The sequence below is a fragment of the Trichomycterus rosablanca genome, chromosome 2 (assembly GCF_030014385.1).
Source record: "Trichomycterus rosablanca isolate fTriRos1 chromosome 2, fTriRos1.hap1, whole genome shotgun sequence".
Classification (NCBI taxonomy): Eukaryota; Metazoa; Chordata; class Actinopteri; order Siluriformes; family Trichomycteridae; genus Trichomycterus; species Trichomycterus rosablanca.
Genome location: NC_085989.1, coordinates 17,522,159 through 17,539,991, shown reverse-complemented (window position 1 = coordinate 17,539,991; position 17,833 = coordinate 17,522,159). Strand labels below are relative to the sequence as shown.

Below are 17,833 nucleotides of genomic sequence, written 5' to 3'. Positions count from 1 at the left end.
GATATTGTGTTGGTCCCCCTTTTGCTGCCAAAACAGCCCTGACCCGTCGAGGCATGGACTTCACTAGACCCCTGAAGGAGAGCTGTGGTATCTGGCACCAAGATGTTAGCAGCAGATCCTTTAACTCCTGTAAGTTGCGAGGTGGGGCCTCCATGGATTGGACTTGTTTGTCCAGCGCATCCCACAGATGCTCGATTGGATTGAGATCTGGGGAATTTCCTCAAACCATTCCTGAAACATTTTTGCTTTGTGGCAGGGCGCATTATCCTGCTGAAAGAGGCCACAGCCATCAGGGAATACTGTTCCCATGAAAGGGTGTACATGGTCTGCAACAATGCTTAGGTAGGTGGTACGTGTCAAAGTAACATCCACATGGATGCCAGGAGCCAGGGTTTCCAAGCAGAACTTTGGACAACTTGGATACTGACCACTGCAGACTGGGAACACCCCACAAGAGCTGCAGTTTTGGAGATGCTCTGACCCAGTTTTCTAGCCATCACACTTTGGTCCTTGTCAAACTCACTCAAATCCTTACGCTCGCCCATTTTTTCCTGCATCTAACATCAACTTTGAGGATCAAATGTTCACTTGCTGCCTAATATATCCCACTTACTAACAGGGGCCGTGATGAAGAGATAATCAGTGTTATTCACTTCAACTGTCAGTGGTCATAATGTTATGCCTAGTCGGTGTATGTTTCACCACAAGCTAATTAGGCAATGTAAAAAATATGAAAACTAACAAACACCTACAAACCTTACAATTCACCAAAATATACACCAATCAGCCACAGCATTAAAACCAGCAACAGATGAAGTAAACAACATTAATTATCTCATTACACTGGCAGAGTGGAAAATATTAGGCAACAAGTGAACAGTCTGTTCTTGAAGACGAGTGCTGGAGGCAGGAAAATTCAGCGAGCGTAAGGATCTGAGTGTCTTTCGGCATTTAGCAGACGCTTTAATCCAAAGCGACTTACAGTACTGTGACAGCATATTTTCTAAGCAAAGGGCCTTTCCCAGTCCAGTACCTTAACCGCTAGGCTACAACTGCCTGAAAAGGCAGTACTGTGACAGTATACACACCAATCAGCCATAACATTAAAAGCACTTTGTAGTTCTACAATTACTGACTGTAGTCCATCTGTTTCTCTACATGCTTTGTTAGCCCCCTTTGATGCTGTTCTTCAATGGTCAGGACCCCCACAGGACCATCACAGAGCAGGTATTATTTAGGTGGTGGATCATTCTCAGCACTGCAGTGACACTGACATGGTGGTGGTGTGTTAGTGTGTGTTGTGCTGGTATGAGTGGATCAGACACAGCAGTGCTGCTGGAGTTTTTAAATACCGTGTCCACTCACTGTCCACTCTATTAGACACTCCTACCTAGTTGGTCCACCTTGTAGATGTAAAGTCAGAGACGATCGCTCATCTATTGCTGCTGTTTGAGTTGGTCATCTTCTAGACCTTCATCAGTGGTCACAAGATGCTACCTATGGGGCACTGTTGGCTGGATATATTTTTGGTTGGTGGACTATTCTTTGTCCAGCAGTGACAGTGAGGTGTTTAAAAACTCCATCAGCGCTGCTGTCTGTTATCCACACATACCAGCACAACACACACTAACACACCATGTCAGTGTCTCTGCAGTGCTGAGAATGATCCACCAACTAAATAATACCTGCTCTGTGGTAGTCCTGTGGGGGTCCTGACCATTAAAGAACAGGGTGAAAGCAGGCTAAAAAAGCATGCAGAAAAACAAATGGACTACAGTCAGTAATTGTAGAACTTCAAAGTGCTTCTATATGGTAAGTGGAGCTGATAAAATGGACAGTGTGTGTAGAAACAAGGAGGTGATTTTAATGTTATGGTTGATCAGTGTAGTCTAAGCAATTGAGGGTTAAAGGCCTTGCTGGAGGACCCAACAGTGACAACCTGGCAGTGGTAGGGCTTGAACCAGTAACCATTCGATTACTAGTCCAGTTCCTTAACCACTAGGCTATGACATTTTTGTAATGGCTATTGGCTGTTGTAATGGCTAGACAACTGGGTCTGAGCATCTCCTTAAATTGGCAAGTTATGTGGGGTCTTCCCATTATGCAGTGTTTGGTACCTACCAAAAGTAGTTCAAAGAATGGTAATAGTGTCATGGGCACCTAAGTCTCTGTGATGTGCATGGTGGGTGACAGCTAGTCCCTCATGGTAATCTACAAACTGGTAGAGTAAAGCCAAACCTAGATACTGACCAGTGTGAGTGTCTTTAATATAAATACTGACCTCTGAGATATACTTGTCCTTAATGTTGCTCCACAAACTGTCAAAAGCTGCTGAGTCTGCTTGGTCTACTCCTCCAAGCAGCGCCTGGGGGAAATCATAATGAATTCATCATAACTGACAGGCTCAAAGAAAAGACATCTAAATAATAATAATACCGAATTTAAAAAGACATAAACAAACTGACAGGTGAGGAAAGGGTTTCTTGTTTGTCATCATTTTGCGTACATTCTTTTAATAGCAATGTCCTCCATTTTTCTCCTAATGCAACAAAGAAGAGACCTGTCACACACTCTCAAATCGTCCAGCGCTTGTGCAAGTGCCTCAACCAGACAATCGCACAGTGGCAATGAAATCCTGTCCAACTCCCTCACTTAGACACAGCCAATTGCACCTGTTGATGCCCAGCAAGGTCAAAAGCACCACTAAGGGTTCAAAGTGAAGAGCGTGAGCTTTTAGCAATAATGGTCATTAGACTGCCGCGAGAGTGAATGCTTGATTACAATTATTATTCATGGAATATGCTTCAGATTTTCATGACAATGTTTATGTTTACATCAAGAGTGCCACACATGTCATATTTAACATATGCTGCACATTTTAGATAAGCAATCAGATTTTGTGCAAATGGCACCAAATCCTACCCCTCAATGTACAACCCCAAATCAGAAAAAGTTGAGACAGTATGGAAAATGCAAATAAAATAAAAATGCAGTGTTCCTTACATTTACAAGGCTATTAATGAGGTGAAAAAACTAAATAATTATGTGATTCCAGACAGGTGATTGTAATCGTCGTTTGGTACAAAAGCAGCATCCAGGAAAGGCTGAGTCTTTGATGAGCAAAGACGATCAGAGGATTTGTCAACAAATGTGTGAGAAAATGATTCAAATGTTTAAAAACAATGAACCTCAAAGAAAGATTGGAAGTGATTTGCATATTTTTTCCCCCTACAGTGCGTGATATCATTGAAAGATTCAAGGAATCGGGAGGAATTTCAGTGCGTAAAGACCAAGGTTGTAAGCTTAAGCTGAATGCCCGTGATCTTTGATCCCTCAGACGGCACTGCATCAAGAACCGCCACTCAACAATAGCTGATATAACCACATGGGTGAGGGATTACTTTTAGCAAACCTTTGTCAAGCACTACAATACAGAGTTACATGAACAAATGATACTTAAAACTTTACTGTGCAAAAAAGAAGCCTTATGTTAACCATGTCCAAAAGAGCGTCAACTTCTCTGGGCTCTGAGGCATCTAGGATGGACCATCACACAGAGGAAATGTGTATTGTGGTCAGATGAATCAGCATTCCAGGTCTTTTTTGGAAAAAAATGGACGCTCCAGACCAAAGACGAAAAGGACCATCCAGACTGTTATCAGCAACAAGTCTAAAAGCCAGGGTCTATCATGGTACATGGCTGTGTCAGTGCCCTTGGCAAAGGGAATTTACACTTCTGTGATGGCAGCATTAATGCAGAAAAGTACATTGAGATCTTAGAGCAACATGTGCTGCCTTCAAGACGTCATCTTTTCCAGGGATGTCCATGTATTTTTCAACAAGACAATGCAAAACCACATGCTGCACACATTACAAAGGCATGGCTTAGGAAGAAGAGGGTACGGGTACTGGACTGGCCTGCCTGCAGTCCTGACCTGTCCCCAATAGAGAATGTGTGGAGAATTTTAAAAGGAAAAATGCAACAACGACGACCCCGTACTGTTGCACATCTTAAGACAGGAAGGAGGAATGAGACAAAATAAAAGCTGAAACACTAAATCACTTGGTCTCCTCGGTGCCAAAACATCTTTTAAGTGTGGTGAAAAGGAGTGGCAACATTACAAAGTGGTAAATGCTTTACTGTCCCAGCTTTTTTTGGAATGTGTTGCAGGCCTGAAATGCAGTAATGAATGTTTATTAATACATGAAACGAAGTTGAGCAGATAAAACATGAAATATCTCAGGTTCATCCTGTCTGCAATCAAATAAAAGTCAAAGGAAATGTAAGAAACTCTGTGTTTTTTTTCCCGATTTGGGGTTGCATAATAAATAAAAAATACAAAATATTTAAGTTGGAGTTTTATGCACAGAATTCCTACATTTTCCCATTAGTGGAGGATGAGGCAGACAAAGAAAGAGAGGGGGAGATGAAGCAAAAGAGGCAGAGAGAGGTAGAGAGACAAAGAAAGAGATAGATAGACCCTGGAGGCAAGCACTTCGGTAAAAAGGCTTCCTCAGTTAGGTCTAAGTGTGCAAATGATTTTGATTCTAAATCATAACTAGCACTTATAACCTCCCTTATAATAGGCCAATGTTTGAATACTCATCTAATATTCAGATACATTTTTATGATGGGTTTAAATTAGTTATTTATATTAATATTCCTGGCTAACAAAAGTTTGTTAAACTAGGTCTGTCATAGAATCATATAATTAAGACACATACTGGATTACATACTGGACTGTTATTATTTATCATTAGCACCTGCACTTTACACAACTGTCATACATATATATGTATAGTTATAGTTATTTTTTACCATCCTTGTATAGTTATAGTTACAGCTGTATAGTTATTATTTACACATCTTTATTACTATTACTGTTATTACTAATATATACCTAACTAATCTTTATTATTGTTACTGTTATAATTATAATGTATACCTAATTAATCTTTATTATTACTACTATTATTATTATAATACATACCCATATTTATTCATATGCTTATTGTTATTAATGCTATTATGTATATAGTACTATGTACCTAGATATAATTCCATATATGTAAATAGCTATAGTTATAACTTCATACTCATATTAATCATAGACATATGTTTACTGATATTCTCTGTATTTTTGCACTTCTGGTAGATGCTAACTACATTTCGTTGCCTTGTACCTGTACTGAGCAATGACAATACAGTTGAATCTATCTATCTATCTATCTATCTATCTATCTATCTATCTATCTATCTATCTATCTTCAATAAATGCGGCAGGTTCTAGATTATATGCTTTGGGCATGCTGTGTGCCATACCTGTATTGTACACTGTAATAAACAGCAATTAGTAGTACCATTAATACATCCAAATAGGGTTTATTGTTTGTACTAAATAATTTTGGTGCATAATTAATGTATTAATAGGTATAGCCTCAGTTATTATTGATGTGTATGTGCAGCCTTCAGCCCTCCAAGTGTCAGGTGATGAGGACTTAATAATTATAATAAGTCTGTCTACTTAGACTAGTTGTTCACTGCAAACAAAAAACACTGTTGTTCATCTATAATATTTACCTGGGCTTCTGTCTCAGACAAAGTACCATCAGCATCAGAATCAAGCTCTGTGTGTGTCTGCAGCTCAGCAACAGAAACACTACAGGGAAAAAACATATAATATACATATCAGCCTGCCAAAACCATCATTCACTTTGCTAACCCACAAACACACACACACAAACACAGTTGCACTTACAAGCCATCTGCATTATCGTCAAGCTCATGAAAAGCTTCTACCATTCTGACTTTGTCCTTCTCTGCGTGGATGACTGCCTGTTGTTCTGTAATAACAGCACAGAGGACCAGAGAGGCAAAATAGCTTAGAGCTGCATTTCAACTCAAGCAGTCAGCATGCAAGCTGCAAAAATGATTTTAGATATGTGGTACTTGTGAAGTAATCACAGCTTAGAATCAGTTATGCACAGTCTCAATCCAAAAGCAATCTCAGCGTGTGGACAGAAATGCATCAAAACAGGTGCACTTACCCTCCCAAGCCTTGAGATGTCGCTCTTTGGCTTCTTTTTCGGGCTGTTCTACAGTCTCTTTAACTGTCCTCAATGCCTCCACCTTGTCCTCCACTTCCCTCTTATTGTTCTGCAGTTCACTCAGTTTAGCCTACATCAAATATGAAAGCTAATTTACCATAAGGTGTGCCAGTCAGGTGCACATCTGATACCTCAAACTGAGAATCTTTAAATTAAACAATCAACCACAACATGCAATTCTCTAAACTTAGAAGATCAGCAATAACTTGAGTTATGTGATGTGGGTATGTGTTTTAAAACTCTTAAAGCTATAGTGCTGTCGTGTTTTCATACCCGTTTTTCTTGCTGTGTATTCTTAGCTTCCTGGATAAGCTGCTGTTTCAGTAGGAAACCCTCTTTGGTGATCTCTGCCATCTTCTGCAAAACATCTTTTTCCTTTCGGCCCAGCTCCCTGAGAACCAGAAGAATATTTATGGATATATTTATCACCGCCCCCAAACCTGCACATTCTACCATAAAGCTAATTTCATTAAGCCTTTCATCAAATAGAACTGGACTGTGTGTGAAGAAGCTAGTGTATAGACGTTGTTTACAGTCTAAATGCAAGTGCTTTTTCTAGGCCAACATCCAATTCAGTGGTGGACATTATTAAGTCAATGTGCAATATCCACTGACCATTCACTGACCCCTTTGGTCTATATAAGTACATTTGCAAAAAGTGTAAATGAATATTATCTAATACTCATTTCTCCTGTTAAAAACAGCCAGATGATTACATAATGCAATATAACTTATCTTGCATCTGCTTGTGTTATTGCCAGGCTCATAAGTAGGAAAAACAAAGTATAACGTTCTATCCTATTTTAGGAAACTCAAGCTTAAATAAAAAATAACAATAAATCCCTAGAGCACTGCTCAGAAAAAAGTTGGCAACTGCAGTAGTGGAAACTGCATATAAAGTTCATTTCTATCATTGGAATAGCATGATATATATAAGCTCACATTTATATATATATATATATATATATATATATATATATATATATATATATATATATATACAGTGGGGGAAATAAGTATTTGATCCCCTGCTGATTTCGTAAGTTTACCCCCTTACAAAAACTTGAACAGCCTATAATTTTTATGGAAGGTTTATTTTTAACAGAGAGAGACAGAATATCAACAAAAAATCCAGAAAAAAAAAAACACTAAATAAAAGTTATAAATTAATTTGTATTTAATTAAGGGAAATAAGTATTTGATCCCCTACCAACCAGCAAGAATTCTGACCCCCATGAGGCACACAAATTATTCCTGTCCCTGTATAAAAGACTCCTGTCACAGAATCAGTTTCTTCCGTTCAAATCTCTCGACCACCATGGGCAAGACCAAAGAGCTATCAAAGGACGTCAGGGACAAGATTGTAGACCTGCACAAGGCTGGAATGGGCTACAAGAGCATCAGCAAGAAGCTTGGTGAGAAAGAGACCACTGTTGGTGCGATCATTCGAAAATGGAAGAAATACAAGATCACAGTCAATCACCCTCGCTCTGGAGCTCCATGCAAGATCTCACCTGGTGGGGTAAGAATGATTCTGAGAAAGGTGAGGTCAGTCCAGAATTACACGGGAGGAGCTTGTCAATGATCTCAAGGGAGCTCAGCAGGGGATCAAATACTTATTTTCCTCACTGTATATATATACAGGTCCTTCTCAAAAAATTAGCATATTGTGATAAAGTTCATTATTTTCCATAATGTAATGATAAAAATTAAACTTTCATATATTTTAGATTCATTGCACACCAACTGAAATATTTCAGGTCTTTTATTGTTTTAATACTGATGATTTTGGCATACAGCTCATGAAAACCCAAAATTCCTATCTCAAAAAATTAGCATATTTCATCCGACCAATAAAAGAAAAGTGTTTTTAATACAAAAAAAGTCAACCTTCAAATAATTATGTTCAGTTATGCACTCAATACTTGTTCGGGAATCCTTTTGCAGAAATGACTGCTTCAATGCGGCGTGGCATGGAGGCAATCAGCCTGTGGCACTGCTGAGGTGTTATGGAGGCCCAGGATGCTTCGATAGCGGCCTTAAGCTCATCCAGAGTGTTGGGTCTTGTGTCTCTCAACTTTCTCTTCACAATATCCCACAGATTCTCTATGGGGTTCAGGTCAGGAGAGTTGGCAGGCCAATTGAGCACAGTAATACCATGGTCAGTAAACCATTCACCAGTGGTTTTGGCACTGTGAGCAGGTGCCAGGTCGTGCTGAAAAATGAAATCTTCATCTCCATAAAGCTTTTCAGCAGATGGAAGCATGAAGTGCTCCAAAATCTCCTGATAGCTAGCTGCATTGACCCTGCCCTTGATAAAACACAGTGGACCAACACCAGCAGCTGACATGGCACCCCAGACCATCACTGACTGTGGGTACTTGACACTGGACTTCAGGCATTTTGGCATTTCCTTCTCCCCAGTCTTCCTCCAGACTCTGGCACCTTGATTTCCGAATGACATGCAAAATTTGCTTTAATCCGAAAACAGTACTTTGGACCACTGAGCAACAGTCCAGTGCTGCTGTTTCTGGTTCAAAAGTGGCTTGACCTGGGGAATGCGGCACCTGTAGCCCATTTCCTGCACACGCCTGTGCACGGTGGCTCTGGATGTTTCTACTCCAGACTCAGTCCACTGCTTCCGCAGGTCCCCCAAGGTCTGGAATCGGCCCTTCTCCACAATCTTCCTCAGGGTCCGGTCACCTCTTCTCGTTGTGCAGCGTTTTCTGCCACACTTTTTCCTTCCCACAGACTTCCCACTGAGGTGCCTTGATACAGCACTCTGGGAACAGCCTATTCGTTCAGAAATTTCTTTCTGTGTCTTACCCTCTTGCTTGAGGGTGTCAATGATGGCCTTCTGGACAGCAGTCAGGTCGGCAGTCTTACCCATGATTGCAGTTTTGAGTAATGAACCAGGCTGGGAGTTTTTAAAAGCCTCAGGAATCTTTTGCAGGTGTTTAGAGTTAATTCGTTGATTCAGATGATTAGGTTAATAGCTCGTTTAGAGAACCTTTTCATGATATGCTAATTTTTTGAGATAGGAATTTTGGGTTTTCATGAGCTGTATGCCAAAATCATCAGTATTAAAACAATAAAAGACCTGAAATATTTCAGTTGGTGTGCAATGAATCTAAAATATATGAAAGTTTAATTTTTATCATTACATTATGGAAAATAATGAACTTTATCACAATATGCTAATTTTTTGAGAAGGACCTGTATATATATATATATATATATATATATATATATATATATATATATATATATACACTATATTGCCAAAAGTATTCGCTCATCTGCCTTCACACGAACCTCATATAAACTTAAGTGACTCCCATTCTTAATCCATAGGGTTTAATATGATGTCGGCCCACCCTTTGCAGCTATAACAGCTTCAACTCTTCGGGGAAGGCTTTCCACAAGGTTTAGGAGTGTGTTTATGGAAATTTTTGACCATTCTTCCAGAAGCGCATTTGTGAGGTCAGACACTGACGTTGGATGAGAAGGCCTGGCTCGCAGTCTCCTCTCTAATTCATCCCAAAGGTGTTCTGTCAGGTTGAGGTCAGGACTCTGTGCAAACCAGTCAAGTTCTTCCACACCAATCATCCATGTCTTTATGGACCTTGCTTTGTGCATTGGTGCGCATTCATGTTGGAACAGGAAGGGGCCATCCCCAAACTGTTCCCACAATGTTGGGAGCATGAAATTGTTTAAAATCTCTTGGTCTGCTGAACCATTAAGAGTTCCTTTCACTGGAACTAAGGAGCCGAGCCCAACTCCTGAGAAACAACCCCACACCATAATCCCCCCCTCCACCAAACTTTACACTTGGTACAATGCAGTCAGACAAGTAGCGTTCTCCTGGCAACCGCCAAACCCAGACTCGTCTATCAGATTGCCAGACGGAGAAGCGTGATTCGTCACTCCAGAGAACACGTCTCCACTGCTCTGGAGTCCAGTGGCGGCGTGCTTTACACCACTGCATCCGACACTTTGCATTGCACTTGGTGATGTAAGGCTTGGATGCAGCTGCTCGGCCATGGAAACCCATTCCATGAAGCTCTCTACACACTGTTCTTCAGCTAATCTGAAGGCCACATGAAGTTTGGAGGTCTGTAGCGATTGACTCTGCAGAAAGTTGGTGACCTCTGAACACTATGCATCTCAGCATCCGCTGACCCTGCGCTGTCATTTTACGTGGCTACCACTTCGTGGCTGAATTGCTGTCGTATCCAATCGCTTCCACTCTGTTATAATACCACTGACAGTTGACTGTGGAATATTTAGTAGCGAGGAAATTTCACCACTGGACTTGTTGCACAGGTGGAATCCTATCACGGTACCACGCTGGAATTCACTGAGCTCCTGAGAGCAACCCATTCTTTCACTAATGTTTGTAGAAGCAGTCTGCATGCCCAGGTGCTTGGTTTTATACACTTTGGATGGGTGAGTGAATACTTTTGGCAATATAGTGTATATGTATATGCTTGATATGATTTAAGAGCACAGCTAAAGGCTTGGTACAGAGTGAGGTTGCTGGTTTGTTACTCACTTGGAAAGTGTGTGACATTAGTAACCCCAACAGTAGAACTTTATTATGCATTTGTCTTAGCAATGGGTGTTGCTGAATCATTACAATTACATTCATTCAGAGGGGTGTTTACATACTTTTGGCATTACAGTAAATGTAGGAAAATTTTAGCTTCCTGTTTTAATACGTGTGCTCTATACCAGTACAAAGTTTAAGTCTAACTATTGTTCATTTTTGATTACCTGCAAGTGTTTTCACATTTGGCTCCACTGTTGTACTCATCAGTTGTGTCACAGCAGTCTGAGAAGAAACACACAGGTTTGAGTTTATACACTAATAACATACTCTAAACTGTCAGTTTACCATTATCTCTGTAGATCACTAAACACAGTACAATATTTAAATGAGCAATCAAACGAAAACAACACTATTTTGATACTCCAAGGGGTATTATATTATTTAGAAGCATCGCTGGCCTTATTACTGCAGGGTATACTGGATGGCGGCAGTAGCGGGCTAGTGTAATTGACCACTGCACCAACTGAGTGCCCGGATTCAACATTTCTTTTTTATTTCAGTCAATTCCAATTCATGAGTGAGAAACCACTTGCACAACCCCTGAATGATCAAGGACAGCCAGTTCACCACACGCCCCCTCTAAAGTGTCAAAGTCTACAGCTTCATGTGATCAGAAGGTGTCTACTGATAAAAGACTAAACTTTTTTGTCCACGAAAAAGAAAACTTTTACACACTTTGGTTACATTCATGACAGGAACGGTAGTTACTGGTTACACAAGGTTCGTTAGTTCACAAGGTTACACCAAACACACAGTCATGGCCAACTTTGTATCTCCAATTCGCCTCACTTGCATGTCTTTGGACTGTGGGAGAAAACCGGAGCACCTGGAGTAAACCCACACAAACACGGGGAGAACATGCAAACTCCACACAGAAAGGACCCGGACCGCCCCACCTGGGGATCGAACCCAGGACCTTCTTGCTGTGATGCGACAGTGCTACCCACTCAGCCACCGTGCCGCCTCCCCTCTGCAATAAATCCCCCAAAGTACGATCTGCTCTAACCAACTTTAGAAGTCACATATGTAGTTGATCAATGTCCTCTTGTGTGCAGTCAAAGTGCAACATGAGCCGACACATAATAACCCAGTATAAATGAATGTATGCCCCAATCAGGTGTACCCAATAAAGTGTATATACTATGTATATATATATATATATATATATATATATACAGGGGTTGGACAAAATAACTGAAACACCTGGTTTTAGACCACAATAATTTATTAGTATGGTGTAGGGCCTCCTTTTGCGGCCAATACAGCGTCAATTCGTCTTGGAAATGACATATACAAGTCCTGCACAGTGGTCAGAGGGATTTTAAGCCATTCTTCTTGCAGGATAGTGGCCAGGTCACTACGTGATGCTGGTGGAGGAAAACGTTTTCTGACTCGCTTCTCCAAAACACCCCAAAGTGGCTCAATAATATTTAGATCTGGTGACTGTGCAGGCCATGGGAGATGTTCAACTTCACTTTCATGTTCATCAAACCAATCTTTCACCAGTCTTGCTGTGTGTATTGGTGCATTGTCATCCTGATACACGGCACCGCCATTGGATGCACATGGTCCTCCAGAATGGTTCGGTAGTCCTTGGCAGTGATGCGCCCATCTAGCACAAGTATTGGGCCAAGGGAATGCCATGATATGGCAGCCCAAACCATCACTGATCCACCCCCATGCTTCACTCTGGGCATGCAACAGTCTGGGTGGTACGCTTCTTTGGGGCTTCTCCACACCGTAACTCTCCCGGATGTGGGGAAAACAGTAAAGGTGGACTCATCAGAGAACAATACATGTTTCACATTGTCCACAGCCCAAGATTTGCGCTCCTTGCACCATTGAAACCGACGTTTGGCATTGGCACGAGTGAACAAAGGTTTGGCTATAGCAGCCCGGCCGTGTATATTGACCCTGTGGAGCTCCCGACGGACAGTTCTGGTGGAAACAGGAGAATTGAGGTGCACATTTAATTCTGCCGTGATTTGGGCAGCCGTGGTTTTATGTTTTTTGGATACAATCCGGGTTAGCACCCGAACATCCCTTTCAGACAGCTTCCTCTTGCGTCCACAGTTAATCCTGTTGGATGTGGTTTGTCCTTCTTGGTGGTATGCTGACATTACCCTGGATACCGTGGCTCTTGATACATCACAAAGACTTGCTGTCTTGGTCACAGATGCGCCAGCAAGACGTGCACCAACAATTTGTCCTCTTTTGAACTCTGGTATGTCACCCATAATGTTGTGTGCATTGCAATATTTTGAGCAAAACTGTGCTCTTACCCTGCTAATTGAACCTTCACACTCTGCTCTTACTGGTGCAATGTGCAATTAATGAAGATTGGCCACCAGACTGGTCCAATTTAGCCATGAAACCTACCACACTAAAATGACAGGTGTTTCAGTTATTTTGTCCAACCCCTGTATATATATATATATATATATACAGTGTATCACAAAAGTGAGTACACCCCTCACATTTCTGCAGATATTTAAGTATATCTTTTCATGGGACAACACTGACAAAATGACACTTTGACACAATGAAAAGTAGTCTGTGTGCAGCTTATATAACAGTGTAAATTTATTCTTCCCTCAAAATAACTCAATATACAGCCATTAATGTCTAAACCACCGGCAACAAAAGTGAGTACACCCCTTAGTGAAAGTTCCTGAAGTGTCAATATTTTGTGTGGCCACCATTATTTCCCAGAACTGCCTTAACTTTCCTGGGCATGGAGTTTACCAGAGCTTCACAGGTTGCCACTGGAATGCTTTTCCACTCCTCCATGACGACATCACGGAGCTGGCGGATATTCGAGACTTTGCGCTCCTCCACCTTCCGCTTGAGGATGCCCCAAAGATGTTCTTTTGGGTTTAGGTCTGGAGACATGCTTGGCCAGTCCATCACCTTTACCCTCAGCCTCTTCAGTAAAGCAGTGGTCGTCTTAGAGGTGTGTTTGGGGTCATTATCATGCTGGAACACTGCCCTGCGACCCAGTTTCCAGAGGGAGGGGATCATGCTCTGCTTCAGTATTTCACAGTACATATTGGAGTTCATGTGTCCCTCAATGAAATGTAACTCCCCAACACCTGCTGCACTCATGCAGCCCCAGACCATGGCATTCCCACCACCATGCTTGACTGTAGGCATGACGCACTTATCTTTGTACTCCTCACCTGATTGCCGCCACACATGCTTGAGACCATCTGAACCAAACAAATTAATCTTGGTCTCATCAGACCATAGGACATGGTTCCAGTAATCCATGTCCTTTGTTGACATGTCTTCAGCAAACTGTTTGCAGGCTTTCTTGTGTAGAGACTTCAGAAGAGGCTTCCTTCTGGGGTGACAGCCATGCAGACCAATTTGATGTAGTGTGCGGCGTATGGTCTGAGCACTGACAGGCTGACCCCCCACCTTTTCAATCTCTGCAGCAATGCTGACAGCACTCCTGCACCTATCTTTCAAAGACAGCAGTTGGATGTGACGCTGAGCACGTGCACTCAGCTTCTTTGGACGACCAACGCGAGGTCTGTTCTGAGTGGACCCTGCTCTTTTAAAACGCTGGATAATCTTGGCCACTGTGCTGCAGCTCAGTTTCAGGGTGTTGGCAATCTTCTTGTAGCCTTGGCCATCTTCATGTAGCGCAACAATTCGTCTTTTAAGATCCTCAGAGAGTTCTTTGCCATGAGGTGCCATGTTGGAACTTTCAGTGACCAGTATGAGAGAGTGTGAGAGCTGTACTACTAAATTGAACACACCTGCTCCCTATGCACACCTGAGACCTAGTAACACTAACAAATCACATGACATTTTGAAGGGAAAATTACAAGCAGTGCTCAATTTGGACATTTAGGGGTGTAGTCTCTTAGGGGTGTACTCACTTTTGTTGCCGGTGGTTTAGACATTAATGGCTGTATATTGAGTTATTTTGAGGGAAGAGTAAATTTACACTGTTATATAAGCTGCACACAGACTACTTTTCATTGTGTCAAAGTGTCATTTTGTCAGTGTTGTCCCATGAAAAGATATACTTAAATATCTGCAGAAATGTGAGGGGTGTACTCACTTTTGTGATACACTGTATATATATATATATTTTTTTTTTAAACATTTTATTTATGCATTTTCTCCTTTTTTTCTCCCTTTTAGTGCATGTAATTGCCCGATTGCGTCATGCTTCCTCTCCACCAATGCCGATCCCTGCTCTGATTGAGGAAAACAAAGCTAACCCATGCCCCCTCCGACACGTGGGCAGCATGATGTATGCATCTTATCACCTGCACTTTGACGAGTGCAGTGCAGCTCAGCGTTGTGTATGGAGAGACACACCCTGAGAGCACTCTTTTCTCATCTCTGTGCAGGCACCATCAATCAGCCAGCAGAGGTCGTAATTGCACCAGTTATGAGAGAGAGACCCTATCCGGCTTAGTCCCGCCCATATCTGAACAACAGGCCAATCGGCAGGCAGAGCTGAGATTCGATGTGTTCGAGATCCCAGCTCTGGTGTTACAGCGTGTGTTTTTACCGCTGCGCCACCTGATCGGCCGAGAGCGGTTTATATGACTAGAACATATTAGATATAAGGAAATGGAGGACCCTTTTTAACCCAAAAAAAAAAAAAAAAGGTAAATTCACACTGCTGCGCCACCTGATCGGCCGAGAGCGGTTTATATGACTAGAACATATTAGATATAAGGAAATGGAGGACCCTTTTTAACCCTTAAAAAAAAAAAAGTTAAATTCACACAGTTCAGCAGGAGTCAGTGAAGAGTTACCAAAACAGATGCTCAGTGAAAACCAACTGTAAACTCCAAGTGTGTGTAGGCTAGAAAAGTATGCCATGTAGAGGTTCTTACCACAGACGCCATCATTAATGCGGGATGACGGGATGAAGGTGGGTCTGAAGCCAGCGTTAGTGCAGTGAAAGCTTCCGTTGGGACATGCAGCAGTGCCTAAAAGGTTTAAAAATTATTAGACAAACTTGTTTTTGTATGAACTGGGATACAAGCATTGTAAAAAATAAACCTCATTTCAGTTTCACCTGGTTCGTCTGAGCCATCTTTGCAATCGCAGTAATCGTCGTTCACTCGGTCAAACGGAATGGTGCGGGACCCGTCCAGACAGGTAAACGGGCTGTTCTCCTCATAGAAGTTTCGCTCTGTGCATAGTACAAGGTAAAGACAACTAAATTAGAGACCGAGTAATTTCAGTATAACATATTTACATAATTATTTCACTTTATTTCATTTAGTTTACAAATGCACAAGCTCAGCATCAGCAAATTTGTGACCTTGCAAGAACAGGCATGGCATGAAAGAGATTTGAATGCCACATTTACTTCTACATATGTGACATTTAGCAGACGCTTTTATTTACCGCAGCTTACAAATACCCTTAAAGAAAAGTTGGGACACTTTCTAATAACAAAATAATAACTAAACTCTGTAAACTGTTAATTTACTAGACAAAAAGACAAAGAAAATATTAGTGGTTTTCATTTAATATATTTGGTGGACTTTTTAAGGTTTATAATAACATAATTCTATTTGTTCAATATAAATACAGTGGTACCTTGTAACTCAACGTCCCCTAAACTCAAAATCTCGACGCCCTTCATCAAGAAATTTGTACCCTTAAACTCAACCTTTCCCCTAAACTCAATGTGTTCGGTTTGTTTAAAAAAAAAAGTATTTAATTAATTTCAAATTAACAATGAACAGCCGCTTTGTTCAGCGCTCAGCTTGAGCGGTGCAGTAAAACGTCATCAAAGTGCGAATATGAGACAAATCTGCACTTGTGTGGAATAACCGTCAGATTCACTCTGAAAGCTCCACATGTATCTGTGTTTAGCTGGATTTTCCTCCTGTTTCACTTTTAAACTTGTGTTACAGCTCGAGGTTCTGAGAAATTGTGAGAATCAGCTTTTTTATTTCAGTGTTTTTATATTATGTTTGTGTTATTTTCTGTGTATAAGTGTCCAAAACAACCCCATTATTTTACATTAGCCTAAAATATATGCAAGTCCACGGGACCAGGGAATGCATTAACAGGTTCCCATACATCCTTATGGGAAAAAAATACCTTGAAACTCAATGCCACTCCCAGAACCAATTGATGTTGAGTTTCAAGGTACCACTGTAAATGTAAAACTTGATAGCTGCCATACACTCAAAAAAACTGGGAAAGGCATATTTACCACTGGGTCACATCACCGTTTCTCAATTGCACTTTTTAATCATTTGGGAACTGCGGCTACTAATTGTGGACTCGTCTGACAATAGAACATGTTTCCACTGTCTTTCGGTCCATCTCTGATGACAGATCACGCCAGCGTTTCTGTGCAGAATTGGTATATGGCTTTCTCTTTGCACAATACAGGTTGTATATCTTGATGCAGCTGTGTACTGTGTTAAGAGACAATGATTTTCCAAAGTACTCCCATGCCCATATGACTATGTTACAGTAGCATGACCGTTTCTCAAACAATACCGCCTTAGAGCTCAATAATTACACACATCCAACAGCCTTTACGCACTGAGATTACCTCAACTCCCTGAATCTTTTCATGACATTATGAACTGTAGATGGTGAAATACTAAGCCTTTGCTGGATGTGACTTTATATTCAATTTTGACACCTTCACCTGTTACCAGTTAAACTGCTAATTATGGAATCTTCCCGAACAGTGTAACTTGTATAACCTTAATCTTATTTTGCCTTTGTTTCAACTTGTTTGAGTGTTGCAGGCATCACATTCTACTGTTTCCCCCCCCCCCCATATTTACAGAATACAGTTAGGTGTGTCAGTAAAACCACACCTAAGAAAAAATGTTTTCTCTGCACTTTTATCAGTTGAATAAAAGTTCAAGAGATTTTAGTAGTTATTGCAATTTTAATAACTACAAGTGTCCAAACTTCTCTGTAAATTAAGTTTATACAGTTATGCTTCTGATATATGGTAATTTATCTGTATTACAGATACATAATAATAGTATAATGATAATAATACATTTTATTTGTAACGAAAGTGCTACAAGATAAAATACATCACTACAAAAAATAATAAATAAGCAATTTAAAAGATAGCAGCCATCACTACATTAATTA

The 17,833-nt window shown here is 40.9% G+C and overlaps 1 protein-coding gene across 2 annotated transcripts in view; it reads right to left on the bottom strand.

Moving 5' to 3' along the window:
* The window catches only part of prkcsh (PRKCSH beta subunit of glucosidase II), a 33,371-nt gene that overhangs the window by 12,843 nt on the left and 2,695 nt on the right, over nt 1-17,833 (bottom strand). For both annotated transcript variants that reach the window (XM_062990293.1, XM_062990294.1), the window contains exons 3-10: nt 15,768-15,884; nt 15,583-15,678; nt 10,885-10,942; nt 6,382-6,499; nt 6,049-6,178; nt 5,760-5,844; nt 5,582-5,660; nt 2,282-2,365 (exon numbers count right to left, since the gene is read on the bottom strand). In XM_062990293.1, the coding sequence (XP_062846363.1) occupies nt 2,282-2,365; nt 5,582-5,660; nt 5,760-5,844; nt 6,049-6,178; nt 6,382-6,499; nt 10,885-10,942; nt 15,583-15,678; nt 15,768-15,884 (767 nt within the window). The remainder of the gene's footprint in view (nt 1-2,281; nt 2,366-5,581; nt 5,661-5,759; nt 5,845-6,048; nt 6,179-6,381; nt 6,500-10,884; nt 10,943-15,582; nt 15,679-15,767; nt 15,885-17,833) is intronic.